We start from the raw sequence: 12,596 nt of genomic DNA, 5'->3' as shown, positions 1-12,596 counted from the left end.
TTCGCTTACCAGTGCGGACGGCGTCGGCCTTGTCCTGCAAGTTCTTTATGATAGAAGGTACTGTGCATTATAATAATAGGCCGCCTCACTCATCACGCACTGTCTAGCTATTTCTGTGTCTGAAGAAGTCCGTATAAGCGTGTTTTGATTAAACATGACCTTTTCTTAATTCATTACAGGCATGAAATGCTGATTTGGAGGGTCTTTGCACGAACTATGTGCGGCAGGCAAAGCTCTCCTCTGAAGACGGCTGCTTGGAAGGATTTTTTGTCAGTACGTGGACCACATATATGGGGAGGGCTTCGCCAACCTGAATATTCGCCAGTATAAGCCAAGCTGCCAAACTGTGACTTCGAGGGTGTCCTTATTTATTTCGCAATTTTGTCTGATTATACGTGTTTTTCCTGCTGATGCTCACTTGCTAAGACGTGACGTTGTGAGATATCGAGGCTCAGGTAGCGAGAGATGTGCGAGACAGAGAGCAGAAATTTAAGGCTTGTCAATGGATCTCTAGAGAGTCTTAGTCTACGAGTCATGTGACACCTATGTTATTGGTAGTTTCGATGTAAAAGTCTACCAAGACACTACAATTCGCCAGTAATTTACCTTTCCTCGGATCATGGCGCCAACTAACAAAGCCAGAGCAGCAGGTGTTAGCGCGAGTTCATTCTTCGACCTAAAAGCCGAAATCGCAAAAAAAGAAGATGAATTTACTCGCGCCAAAGCTGCAGGAGGCAGTAAATACACGGTGGGAGGGGTCAAAAGACCCGACAAGGTGAGCGAGTCCCGTAACTGGCATGGGAGGCTTGAATACAAACATAACACAGAAACCGACTGTATGGAGTCGCTCCAATAAAGGTGTCCAAAATCGCGCGCAGCGCGATATAGAACTAGAAGAAGTCAGTAAGGTGACTATCGAGTCTGGGCGGGCCGTGTTGGAGAGGAAGGCGAAAATCTACGAGAAACTGCGGAAGGGGAAATCTGGTGGCCTTACTGAGAAGCAGTACGAGGCTTTGCTCGTCGATGTATGTATGCTACTTGCATTTGATGAGTTGCTTGCTGATGTCCAGAGTTTAGTTCGATTCTCGAGGACCTGGTGATCAGTTTGAGTCGGACAGTGATGATATGGATGAATCATTGACGGTCCCTCAACAGCCTCAAGACGATGTGGGTACTCTTGATGGACCCTGTGGGATAGTGCTTATGGAAGTGTTTAGGATGACCCAATCATCGAGTACGAAGATGAATTTGGACGACAACGAACAGGACGGAAGTCCGAAGTCCCTCGGCACTTACTTCCGCGTTCTGAGGACACAGAACCAATACCGGACGAAGACAAGTAAGCTAATGAGGAAGCCTTCGTCACCCTAGTCTTATTTTTTCCTCCAGGGACGTCATTTATAATCCTGTCAATTACTTCCCAGTATTCGAACCTTCCGCGGAGCGCGTCCAAGCAGTTCAAGACGCTTACTCAGAAGACAATAATCCACTGTCTTCTCACTACGATGCTTCAAAGGAGGTCCGTGCTAAAGGTGCTGGGTTCTATCAATTCTCTGCAGACGAGGAGACGAGGAGACAAGAAATGGAAGAACTGCGGTCAGCGAGGGTGGAAACTGAGAAGACAAGACAAGATGCTGGAGCAGTGGATCTTAAACCGGGAGAGGTGGAGGGTATGCGCGACAATATCGCCACCGCAGGCGCATCGAGGAGCAGGGCGATGGAGAAGCGGAAGAGGGACATCGAGGAAAGACGAAAGATATTAGATGCGAAGCGGAGGAAGGTCAAAGGTGACGAAACTCCCGCAGAGCCCGATACTCCAGAAGCTGTGACGTTAGAGGCGCAGAACACATCCGGACTGTCTGCGGCGCTGGAAAGGCAGACAAATGACACTCCATACCGACACAAGGGCAAAGGCAAGCAGAAAGGGACTAACGACTCGATACCAAAGACAGAGGCAGACGACTTCTTGGCCCAGTTAGAGCGGGATATATTAGGAGGTCGTTAGTTGCCGCTTATCGGTGAGTCAGTTCTTGCTGGGTAGCCATCTGTGCTCATTGAATATATAGCTTTGACTTTCGCGACAATATAAGGTTATCGTAGACATCCAGATTACTCCAGGACATGACCAGGACCAACATGCCAGCCACTTACGCCACTCTTATGGAGGAAGGTGCTACTACCAAGTGAAGCTTTGGATCACCCACAACGCAAAGTTCGTTGGAAATAAGACTCTCGCGCTCATGACGTTCGATTGATGTACGTACTTTTGTGCAGTGGCATTGCGGATCTTCACAACAAATCGGATAACTATTGACATGTTGCCACGGATATATATACAACCAGCAAACAATCCCCCGCTTGCGTAGCTGGTATCGACAGGCACAAGTGTAGTGTTTCTAACACCATAAATTCTACTCTAGAGCCCTATAGATTTTGTGCCCATCACGCTACTGCTTCACCCTTTGCTTCAAGCACCAACCTCTCGGGACAAATCAAAGAGAACCGACCCTTGTCCTCCTTGAATTCCACACACCAAGTCCCTCGACGCAAATAATCGTTTCTTCAGCGGCTTCTTCACCAGAGACGACATTTTCCATGAACTTCCTACATGTCCTGAGCACCTCGAGTGCAGGACGGAGAGCAGTAGCGTGCCCGCAGTTGATCATCACATTTTCAGAATCGGGTTGCGCCTTTACGAGCTCGATGAGTTGATCAATGGTAGAGAACCACACGGGCAAAGATCCCCCGCTTGGAAAGATGATGGGGTCGTCTTCATATAGAGTGTCCCCGGCGTATAGCATTTTCTCGTCTGCATCCCACAAAGCAAGCTCGTCGGGCGTGTGCCCGGGGGTATGCAAGACTGTGAGGCCCTATAGATAAACCTGAAGATGAGGTAATCTCATGCAAGGTGTGGTACCAGAGTAAGCTCATAAATTGGGGCTCGTAAGCCCAGAGCATTGCATTCCGAGTTTGCAGGGAAGTTCTCGGGAGAGACGAAGGCAGGCGAATGGCCTGAGCCGATAATAGGGCTGTCGGCGGCGAATTGTTCCACACCAACTTTAAATTCCAGGGAGTGATCAGCAGATCGACGAGCTGGATCAGAAAGAACACCCACGGATATGATCGTAATGACAATGGCTTTCCACCACGATATACTTCATCTTCCCTCCTTCATTGAGAGGCTTTCCGTTGTTATCAGGAACAGCGACGGTCTCGATGAACTCTCTTAAGCTCTTCAGACCGATCTGTGGATTATGCGTAGCCCCACCACATCCTGTGTCCATGATGAGGATGGTCTTAGCGGATGGAACTACCTTGGCATAGATGAATGGGTGTTCATTGAAGATGTCATCCCATTCGACGATCAAGAAAGTAGTCTGTGTCAGGCGTCGAGCAGTGAATGCTGGCAATCGCTTGTTCTCTAAGCTGGTGCCTTTCTCCATATCGTCCGTCATCAAACGAGACTTTGAATCTAGTCTTCGATGTGTCACCAACTTGAAGTAAAAAGATACAAAGAGAACACCAGCTAAAAAGACCAATACTGATCCCATGCTTGAGCTCATCCTGTGGGGAAATTTTTGAAAGCAAGAGCACGATGAGAAGATTGTAGTCTTATCTTTGAAGTTCACTCGCCTGCAATGTACCACGAGACTTCTTAAAGATATTTCTGGTGACCTTATCCACCTGACACAGGGCAGATGATAGCGACTTCTTCTCCTCCCTTCAATGTCACTTCTTCAACGTTGTCCACCATCTCGGCGTTTACGCTCCATTGGCTAGACTGAAGGATCTTGTCTAGGCCGACGTCTGGGTGCAATGACACCAAGAAACTGCTCAATGAGGAGAGTGGGTATTGCGCGGCAGGGAGGGTGACCGATTGTTCGGTTAAGCCAGTCGCCGTTGACGCAGCAGCAAAGTAGAGAACTGTGATTTCTGGTTGGCTCATGATGGTTAGCTCTGACCTGGTCTTCCCAAGGTAGACCTTAATAGACGAATGATCCTGAAACTCGGATCTCCACTAATAGCTCTGACACGATGCTTTCGAACCATGTCACGCTCAATCACGGCCGCCCTCTCAACCCCATCAATTCCCCACACCAAGCGAGTACTACAAGGAGATACGTAGCATACTCTATAGTATATCTATAAGATACGAGTCTAATTATGCAATTATGTAGGAGCATATGTGCTTAGGTCCTTTAACTCCGCACACCACCAGATTGGCTTCGAGGTCTTGATCGTGACGTCTTGTCCTGGTACGAGATGATTTGACGTGGACACAAGTCCATCGAATGATGACTCTGTGTTGTCCAGGTTCCACCGCAGTCCAGTTGTCGTCAGAATGGTTGAGTCGATGCCGACAGGAAGAAGCCCACACGTTTGTCCTAATACGTCGTGGTTGATGTGGATGAGATGCTCACCCTGAAATGGTGAGATATAGCACTGAAAAGGTAACTCAACTTACTACATCAAGGACCCATCCTACGTTATCGTCGGTGACTGTGAAGACGCGTTTGCGAGTCTTACGAAGCTTATGGAGGTATGATAATGTATGTACAGTCTGATCCAATCTTCCGGAGAGACCTCCCAGGATCATGATCTCGAACTATTGGAGTTATAAATTATTCTGGTGATGAACATAAAAAATCTGGTTTACCTCCTGCCCAGTCAAACGTTCTTTCTCTTCCAATGCTTGCACGCATTTCATGAGGTCCGTAGAATCTTGGTTGGAATCGTGGATTACCGGTACATTCTAGAAGACTGTTGAGACAGTATCGATCAAAACACAGGCCTTACCAGTGAAGTGTAGTACAATCTAACATCATCCCGTAAAGAATCGAGATCACCCTTCACCATATCAGGGAGGAATCTAGACTTGATTGTCACCGGCCATACACTGCAGCGCAAGCGAGACTCGGAGACTTACGAATTTCGAATATCTGGTTCACCACTTGCGCCCAAGATATCATATAAACGATTAGCGCCGCCGTCGGCGCAAGAACGCCATTCCGAGGCAGCCCATAGGGTCTTTAACAAGCTAGCACTGAAAGGTTGGTTCAGAATGATAAGTGCGCGCGAGATATTGAGGTCTTTGGAAGCTCGCGGATCCAGAAATTGGGTACACCATTCTACGATCATGGCGGTACAAGAGGCAGGCTGGATTCAAGGCTGTTCAAGTCCATGGCAATGATCCTCCATAAGCCACATTGGGAATTTGAATCGAGCCGACGTTAAACCGTGAGAACTTTGACCATCTGACCAAAACGTTACAGGAAGACTGAGGCATCGGGTCATCGACTCGGAACACCACGGCGATGTCAGATACAAGCTCCCTCGAGCAAAGCAACGAGCACATGCTCCAGGTATCTCTTTAATGCTAGTAGTATAGCTCGTGGTTAATTTTTTTTTTGACTTTCAGTCGGCACTGGCGACTGCCTTCCAGTCCACAGACATCGAGCCTAAATCTGCTGCTGCCGCTCCGGCCGCCCCTACATCACTCTCAGCCACACCCGCAGTAACTTTGGAGGTCCAAGAAGGTTCTGAAACGATCGAAGAGGACGCATGGAAGGGAGAATATGAGGCTCAGGTAGAGGAATGGCGTGCTCAGTCAGCCGAGGCTCGTGCCAAGGCAGAGCGTGAGCGCGCACGGTGGGAGCAGATTAGGAAACGCGAAGCAGAAGAACGGCAAGCACTCGGCCAGGAGCCAGAAAACTTGGACGCATTGGGCTCCCATATTACGTCTTCATTCGCTGCTGCAAGCGAAGTATTGGCTTCTTCGTCTGCCTCTCTTCCCTCGACATCCCTTGCGGATTCTGGGCATCTTGTTAGTGAACAAACGGGCTCATCGAGCCATTTACATGTCTCTCAACATCTTAAGATGGATAGCGGGTCTCCATCGCAGAAATGGGAACATATAGAATCGTCTCCCACTTCTTCCTATCCATCCCTGTCGTTCCCCGGGACATCTATTCCCTCATCACCGTCTCCGCCGCATGTTGCACTTCAGCAAAAAACGACAGGACATCATCAACCTCAGGAGCAACATCCTCCTGCAGAACGCAAACCCTCCGACGTGCCGCCCTCCACCATCCCATCATTGCTTGACAGGTCGATTGCGCCACGGACACGAATGAATTTACTCCTTTCCTCTCTTGCAATCAACTTATTGCTTCCTTTTGTGAACGGAGTGATGCTAGGCTTTGGGGAGATATTTGCCAAGAACGTTCTAGTGGGGTGGATAGGATGGAAGTCGCAGAGCGGTCGCACTGCTGCAAATGTTGGTGTTCGGAGATGATCCCCGTCTGCATACCCACGATGTACTGATCATTAGAAGTGCTCTTGAATATATACACTCGATGGATTTTCACACCAGAACGCGCTTCTTGCATTTCATCGTGACTAGAGAAGTATTCTGGAGCTTGCCTGCATTTGGTGCGCTCGCTCATTTATGTATCTGGTATTTGAGTTCAATCAAATACGTGTTGCGACGTGTTCTGGAAACACTTTATCATGTGACGTGGAATGGTTCCACTGTCCAACAAGCCTCGCGTCTTTCGCATTTATATCATTCACACTAGCACAAACCCTGTGGGTCGTGGTGTTTGATGATTTCTTCAAGCCCGTAATCGATGGATTCAAATAAGTCTTCATGCAGATACAGTACCTGATAGCAGTGATGTGTGCTGTACGCGTAATCAGAAATTGGAACATATCAAGCATCGAGGAGATTAAGTTTGTAGAAAAGTAGGACAATTTTGATCAGGTAAATATAAATGAAGAGCACGAGGTTCAAGTGTGTATAAGCTCGTGGAAACCCCAAGGAAACCCCGACACTACTTACTGGAGGTCCTGCTTTGTCTTTCTACCATGTCTAGCGTAGGGGCAAAGGCTGTCTTTGTTACATGCCTCGTTATCAACGCAGTTCTGTGGTCACAGAGTCGATATGGACCGTCTTACCAACACCACTCTCTGCCGCAGTCTCTTTGGAAACGGAATGGGCCTGGGCTAACGCTGACGACGAATGCAGAGAAGAACTGTTCTCCTCTATCATATTCCGGACCTTTCGTTACAATGTGCACATGTTATCGAGTCATGTCCGTCGCCTGAAACATTTTTAAGCATTCCGTACTTGTCCTACTACTTCTGCGCTTCTCCACCCTTCCGACCTCTGATTTTCGCTGGATTAGTGCTCTGGCTCCTGTTTCTATTCAGCACACTTGGAATATCTGCATCTGATTTCTTCACTCCCAACTTGGCGACGATTGCAACCTCCCTAGGTCTAGATGAGAACGTCGCTGGTATCACCTTTCTCGCATTCGGAAATGCCTCCCCGGATGTGTTCAGCACTTTCTCCGCTATGCGTGCAGACTCAGGAAGTCTTGCCATCGGAGAGCTGCTGGGAGCCGCCTCGTTTATCGTAAGCGTCGTGGCAGGCAGCATGTGCATCATCAAGCCATTCAAAGTCGAGCGAACCTCATTCCTCAGGGACGTCGGCTTCTTTACCATTTCCGTCACTGCACTGCTCGTGATACTCCACGATGGCCGCATTCGAGCGGGAGAGTGCGCATTATTGGTAGCCATGTACGTGTGTTATGCCGCAGTCGTCGTCGTGGGGAGCTGGTGGGAACGGCGGCGTGATCGAAGGGAAAAGCTTGAAGCCCTCATACGCGCAGAATATGGCGAGGATGAAACTATAGTAGAACCCTATCACGATGTAGGTGCGTGTCTGCTCTATCATTTCACTCCTACCTTTCTATCTTCGTTCATATCTGAATACACGCAGTTACCCCTCCCGCTAACACACTCGCCGTACCTCTCTCACCACCGACACGACACCGGGCGTCATCGTGTCCCCAACCCCCACGACTTGCACTCCCACCCTCCCACACTCGCACACTGTCATCCTCTTTCCATGCACAGTCTCCTGGCGGGGACCGTACTCCCTCGCCCCTGAATTCACCCCACCTTTCACAGATGCCGTCCTTCTCGCTGGTCGGGGCGCTCGAGTTCAGGCAGGTAGTGGCAAGCCTGCAGGCACATGCCGCTTCCAGCAGCTTGTCCATTTTCGACAGCCCTATCACCCCCTACGCTGGTGGCCACTACCATCGACATGGCGGGAGTCATGCAACCCGCACTCCATTGAACGAAGAGGACCTCTGGGACCCAACGTTAGGAGGTCTGCCTCTGGACGAGCGTAGTCCCAGGCTGCTCGTGAACGACTTCATCTCAGGGGATCATGAGCCATCATCGTCAGCAAATGATGTACAAGCACGCACCTCTACTTCAACGTCACCCATTCCACCCATTATGTACACCCCTGCATCACCGACGGACGCCGGCTCCACCACCACGACAGAAGTGGAGCCGTATGTTCCTCCCTCGAAACTCAAGCGTGCATGGCGGGTTGTGAAAAAGACGTATTATATCCTCTTCCCTGCGCTGCATCACTTCAGAGAAAAGAATGCACTAGGAAAAATAGCGAGTCTTCTTGCTGCACCTGCGGTAATGGCGCTCACATTGACTCTACCTGTGGTCGTTATCCCATATGACTCTAATGGATCTGCATCGGAGAAAATGCACAAGCGCCATCATAACGCCGGCGAGGATGGCCGGTTGATGGACTTTGAGGAAGACGGTATCGAGCGTGCGTTGATTGCGGAGGAAGTGATGCAGCCGGATCTTCACGAGATCGAGTTCAATAAATGGCTGATGGCTGCACAATGCGTCCTAGGACCTTTGTTTTGTTTAGGGGTGTTATTCCGTGCGTATATTCTCTCTTTGCCCGCTTCACTTTTCTGCCGTTTTGGACTTTGAAATGTGAGCTAGCTGTTGATCATTCGCCCTAGATGATGCGGATCACTTTACGCTCCTCGCGTTAGGAACAACTGTGGGCGGACTTGCAGTAGCTGCGCTTGTGCTTGTGTTCGCAGATGGTAGAAGCCACCCTACTGCACGTATGGCTCGGTGTAGTATGGGTTTCTTGGTCGCGATTGCATGGATTATGGCAATCGCTGATGAGGCTGTTAATGTGCTGCAGGTTTGTTCTATATTTTTCTTCTATACACACCACCCATCGTACTGATGACCTACAGACATTTGGTTTCATCTTTGGACTATCGGATGCTATAATCGGCCTCACGATCTTCGCAGTAGGTAACTCCCTCGCGGATCTCGTAGCAAACATGAGCGTAGCTGCAAGTCTCCTTCCTTTTCTCCCAGCCTTCCAATACCTGACCCATCTTTCAGGTCTTTGCCCCAATCATGGGCTTCTCTGCATGCTTCGGCGGGCCCATGGTCAACATCCTTCTCGGCGTCGGCATCTCCGGCTCCTACGTGATTTCTCAAGCTGGTGGTCAGCCATACACGCTGCACTTCTCCGATACGCTAATGAGCAGTACACTCGGCTTGTTGGCACTACTCATCGCAACACTGGTCGTCGTTCCGCTGAACGGGTACGTATTGAGTCGCACGTGGGGGTTCTGTTTAGTTGGGGCGTATTTCGTGGTAATGGGGGTGAATCTATGGGTGGAGTTGCGGTGATAAATGGGTAAGAGGGTCTATGTATACGTTTGAAGTTTGATTCTAACAGTCGATATTTAGGACTTATCATCGAATGCGTTAATTTAGATATCCTGCATCTGATGTCAGTGCTTTGGTAGACGCTAACTCTGCATGATGCATACGTTCACAATATCTAGGAGATTTTCATGAATGGATTTACCATTGCGCTCTCGGCCTCTGTTTCATCGTAGTATTCATGGAGCGTAGTCCAGTCTCGAACTCGTATTGATTACATCATGTCAACCACCCCTTGAACAATCGAGATTTGAATAGCACGAGTAACGTCCATGTCTTCGCATCATGACAACCATGCAAGAAGCTAATAGGTGAGTCATTTCGAGCTAGCATTGCCTCATTGTATCAGGTTTGTACCAGTATGGAGGTGTTGCCACCGAATATACATGGCCTGCTCTAGCCCTCGTAGTTTTCGATCCTACCTTCGAGCTTTTTGCAGTCGATATTAATGTCTCGTATCTGCAACACAAAGTGCCCCCATTGCGAAGGACAGATCTTGTCCCTATGCACCCTGGAGTCTGAGAATTCAACGTTCAACCTCGGCCGGGAGTGGTGGACTACACCTGGTGAACACATCGCACACAACAAACATGCCTGCAGTGGATGGCATCGTTGCTTCGTAAACAGATCAGGGACTTAGATATTTTGCCATTCAAGCGTAATCGCGCAGAATTTGGATTGACATGATGTGCAAATGAGTGTGGTAACGTTACAAGTAAACAAGTGCAGTGATTCTGACTCGGAATATATAGAGTGAGGCGCGTAAAGAGTGTGGTAACGTTACAAGTAAACAAGTGATTCTGAATATTGAAAGTGAGGCGCGTAAAGAGTGTGTTTGTCTATGACACGAACTGTCGGGAAACGTAGCATATATCAAGGGAAGAGGCAAGCAGCATGATGATGTACAAATGAGTGTTGTGACGTTGCAAGTAAACGAGTGATTCTGAATATTGAAAGTGAGGCGCGTAAAGAGTGTGTATGTCTAAGTGTTGGGAAACGTAGCATGTATCAAGCGAAGAGGGTAGCGGTCGTAATCTACGACGTTGAATCAAAGGCATCACACCCTTTGATAAGCATAACGGGTGTCATGACGAGGCGGGTAAGAGAAACCAGGGTGGTTTGGAGGGGCGTCCAGCGCCCGGAAATTATCTCTAGATCCATACGCTCGCGAATGATAGGCAGGTGCGGGAAATTGAACAGCTTGTTTGGTACGGGAGGATGAATGATAGTCACGGACGCCAACGTCGAATCTAGTTTGCGTTGAGGGCATCGAATATTTTGCGGGCCTTAGCCTTTTCGGCCGGGATGGCAAAACAACGCGAGGAAACCTGAAGACAGTCAGACAAGAAATCAATGTTGAGAGCATATGACATACTCCGTGAGTGGAGTGGAGTTTGGAGCGGTTCGTTCGTTCGTTCGCTTGAGGACATTTCGGCGTATCCACATCATGCATGCCGTGTATTCATTCACGGCGTCTTTGCCGAAAGCAAAGAACGCTACGAAAATGAAGGTGGAGGCCGGAACGACCCACCAGACGAGGTAATAGTTGGTGAGTGCGATCTTTGGCATGAAGGCAGCGGGATATAAGTCTATGCGCGAGAAGTCCCAATGCACGTCATCCCAGTTCGTCCACGGGCGCACGTCCATTGCGACGAACCAAAGGGTGTAGGACGTGACCATGATGTTCCAGATCATTTCTACGATCGCCATGAGCATCAGACGGAAGTAACGAAAAGTCGTCAGGCCATTCCGAGATGTTTCGAGGTGACGTGCGAATTTAGACCGACGTCGCAGTGAAATGGACGAAAGAAGCGCCTAAAATGACTTAGTGAAGAAAAAAATCAACAGGGAAAGTAACGCACATGCAAACCCAAGAGAAATCACGGATAGCACAAGCGGAGGCAACCAGATGAGAAAGATAGCGGGGATTGAGACATATGTCGCCGGGCGACAACCATACCCCTCGATGATGTCGAACCTATGGCCTTGCACGATGTAGTCTGGCAAAATGATCAGCATGACACAACGTCCGAGAAGAACTGCTCATACGAAGTCCCATGGAGACCATCTGCAGTCCGAAACACATGAACAGTTCGAAAAGCTGGCGAGTGCATTTGTCACTCAGCAAAGTTCTGCCCCGATTCACCGATGCGACGTGCTCGATATGAATGCAAATGCAAAGGCAGGCAGCGGGAAGGGCAAACGTAGACCCTATAATGATTTTGCTGGCTCGAAGGGAGTCAGCAAAGAAACTTCACCGTCACGATCGAACGCACTGATATCACACCACACTGGGACGACGATGTTCACGTTGTTGCTCCAAATAATGGCATCGATGCCATACACGAAATTGAGAATGAAAAGCCAGGCAATGATAGAGAGAGTTGCAACATTTCGTGCTCGCCATTGCGATGGCAGAGGGAGAAGCAGCGACAGAGCTGCGAGGAACGAAACTGGTGTGAACTCTGGGTGCATAATGAGAGTGAAAGGCAGGATAACGATGTGCTGTCAAAGGAGACAACAACACGTTTATAGGCCTTGAGTAGAATTCATGATATGTAATCTAGGTGTGGATTCATTTTGTGGATTTTGTGGACTTCAGATACTCCGCGGATTTCGAATATTTTGTGGATGCCGAACATTTTGTGGACTCCAGATACTATGTGGATTACAAATATTTCGTGATTTCCATCCAGCGAGATTGCGACTGACCGAACCCAGTCAGTGTGCCCCTGGAGGGTACCCAATGCCTTGCCAGTCGCTACGTCCCACACCCAGACTGTTGTGTCCTGTGAACCTGAAATGATGCGATGTCTGTCCAGTGAGAATGGGACATATCACCGCCAGTGTGGCCTTGAAGTGCTTCGCAAATGAGTATGAGAGCTCAGTCAGAATAGATTCTTTGACTCGTTTTTCCAAATCATGGACGGAAGAGTTGGGTAAGTACGAATTCTCTAAGGAGTCAATGTTGAAGCGAAGCGCGCGCTCTGAGTCCACGACCCGAAGCGAGGAGCCTATTG

The 12,596-nt window shown here is 49.0% G+C and overlaps 7 protein-coding genes across 7 annotated transcripts; 3 read left to right on the top strand and 4 right to left on the bottom strand.

Annotated features, from left to right (window-relative positions):
• The first annotated feature begins 178 nt into the window (after positions 1-178).
• Positions 179-2,273, top strand: EDB93DRAFT_859841 (uncharacterized protein). The gene is made up of 6 exons (XM_041457722.1): positions 179-775; positions 828-1,025; positions 1,078-1,167; positions 1,218-1,339; positions 1,390-2,018; positions 2,067-2,273. Exons 1-5 carry the CDS (start codon positions 620-622, stop codon positions 2,003-2,005), a joined length of 1,182 nt encoding a protein of 393 aa, XP_041303227.1. The 5' UTR covers positions 179-619; the 3' UTR covers positions 2,006-2,018; positions 2,067-2,273.
• Positions 2,274-2,442: 169 nt separating this feature from the next.
• EDB93DRAFT_1242792 (Metallo-hydrolase/oxidoreductase) lies at positions 2,443-3,443 on the bottom strand (the record flags this gene model as incomplete). Its single annotated transcript, XM_041452064.1, is given in 5 exon segments — positions 2,443-2,540; positions 2,579-2,860; positions 2,883-2,898; positions 2,918-3,057; positions 3,116-3,443. 5 exon segments carry the CDS (start codon positions 3,441-3,443, stop codon positions 2,443-2,445), a joined length of 864 nt encoding a protein of 287 aa, XP_041303226.1.
• Positions 3,444-3,676: 233 nt separating this feature from the next.
• EDB93DRAFT_1093178 (uncharacterized protein) lies at positions 3,677-3,946 on the bottom strand (the record flags this gene model as incomplete). The annotated part of the gene is made up of 1 exon (XM_041446491.1): positions 3,677-3,946. The coding sequence occupies one exon, from the start codon at positions 3,944-3,946 to the stop codon at positions 3,677-3,679; it is 270 nt and encodes an 89-aa protein (XP_041303225.1).
• Positions 3,902-5,200, bottom strand: EDB93DRAFT_859641 (thiamine pyrophosphokinase Thi80). The gene is made up of 5 exons (XM_041457720.1): positions 4,928-5,200; positions 4,798-4,870; positions 4,658-4,753; positions 4,466-4,606; positions 3,902-4,422 (listed from the first exon to the last, which is right to left on the bottom strand). The coding sequence occupies exons 1-5, from the start codon at positions 5,137-5,139 to the stop codon at positions 4,171-4,173; spliced, it is 774 nt and encodes a 257-aa protein (XP_041303224.1). The 5' UTR covers positions 5,140-5,200; the 3' UTR covers positions 3,902-4,170.
• A 115-nt stretch (positions 5,201-5,315) lies between these two features.
• On the top strand, positions 5,316-6,295 carry EDB93DRAFT_1242789 (uncharacterized protein; the record flags this gene model as incomplete). The annotated part of the gene is made up of 2 exons (XM_041452063.1): positions 5,316-5,363; positions 5,420-6,295. 2 exons carry the CDS (start codon positions 5,316-5,318, stop codon positions 6,293-6,295), a joined length of 924 nt encoding a protein of 307 aa, XP_041303223.1.
• Positions 6,296-6,680: 385 nt separating this feature from the next.
• Positions 6,681-9,964, top strand: EDB93DRAFT_1173860 (Sodium/calcium exchanger protein-domain-containing protein). Its single transcript, XM_041450434.1, has 8 exons — positions 6,681-7,065; positions 7,091-7,718; positions 7,784-8,761; positions 8,847-9,037; positions 9,093-9,188; positions 9,247-9,547; positions 9,601-9,844; positions 9,926-9,964. Exons 1-6 carry the CDS (start codon positions 6,868-6,870, stop codon positions 9,538-9,540), a joined length of 2,385 nt encoding a protein of 794 aa, XP_041303222.1. The 5' UTR covers positions 6,681-6,867; the 3' UTR covers positions 9,541-9,547; positions 9,601-9,844; positions 9,926-9,964.
• An 862-nt stretch (positions 9,965-10,826) lies between these two features.
• Positions 10,827-12,051, bottom strand: EDB93DRAFT_1242787 (GPCR fungal pheromone mating factor; the record flags this gene model as incomplete). The annotated part of the gene is made up of 5 exons (XM_041452062.1): positions 10,827-10,904; positions 11,005-11,391; positions 11,461-11,576; positions 11,626-11,805; positions 11,853-12,051. 5 exons carry the CDS (start codon positions 12,049-12,051, stop codon positions 10,827-10,829), a joined length of 960 nt encoding a protein of 319 aa, XP_041303221.1.
• Positions 12,052-12,596: the final 545 nt, after the last annotated feature.

The sequence above is a fragment of the Suillus bovinus genome (genome assembly GCF_016758785.1).
Source record: "Suillus bovinus strain UH-Sbo-P2 chromosome Unknown EDB93scaffold_79, whole genome shotgun sequence".
In the NCBI taxonomy this organism is placed as follows: domain Eukaryota; kingdom Fungi; phylum Basidiomycota; class Agaricomycetes; order Boletales; family Suillaceae; genus Suillus; species Suillus bovinus.
Note: the sequence above shows the minus strand (reverse complement) of the source record. Positions and strands in the feature narration are given on the sequence as shown.

Excerpts from the sequence above, each read along its gene's own strand:
- EDB93DRAFT_859841 (XM_041457722.1), top strand. The coding sequence starts at position 620 with ATGGCGCCAACTAACAAAGCCAGAGCAGCAGGTGTTAGCGCGAGTTCA. Across the intron at positions 776-827 it reads GGGTCAAAAGACCCGACAAG|AAACCGACTGTATGGAGTCG; the intron begins GTGAGCGAGTCC and ends AACATAACACAG. Across the intron at positions 1,340-1,389 it reads CCAATACCGGACGAAGACAA|GGACGTCATTTATAATCCTG; the intron begins GTAAGCTAATGA and ends TTTTTCCTCCAG.
- EDB93DRAFT_859641 (XM_041457720.1), bottom strand. The coding sequence starts at position 5,139 with ATGATCGTAGAATGGTGTACCCAATTTCTGGATCCGCGAGCTTCCAAA. Across the intron at positions 4,607-4,657 it reads AACGTTTGACTGGGCAGGAG|TTCGAGATCATGATCCTGGG; the intron begins GTAAACCAGATT and ends TAACTCCAATAG. Across the intron at positions 4,423-4,465 it reads TAGGATGGGTCCTTGATGTA|GGTGAGCATCTCATCCACAT; the intron begins GTAAGTTGAGTT and ends TCACCATTTCAG.
- EDB93DRAFT_1173860 (XM_041450434.1), top strand. The coding sequence starts at position 6,868 with ATGTCTAGCGTAGGGGCAAAGGCTGTCTTTGTTACATGCCTCGTTATC. Across the intron at positions 7,066-7,090 it reads TATCATATTCCGGACCTTTC|TCATGTCCGTCGCCTGAAAC; the intron begins GTTACAATGTGC and ends CATGTTATCGAG. Across the intron at positions 7,719-7,783 it reads AGAACCCTATCACGATGTAG|TTACCCCTCCCGCTAACACA; the intron begins GTGCGTGTCTGC and ends GAATACACGCAG.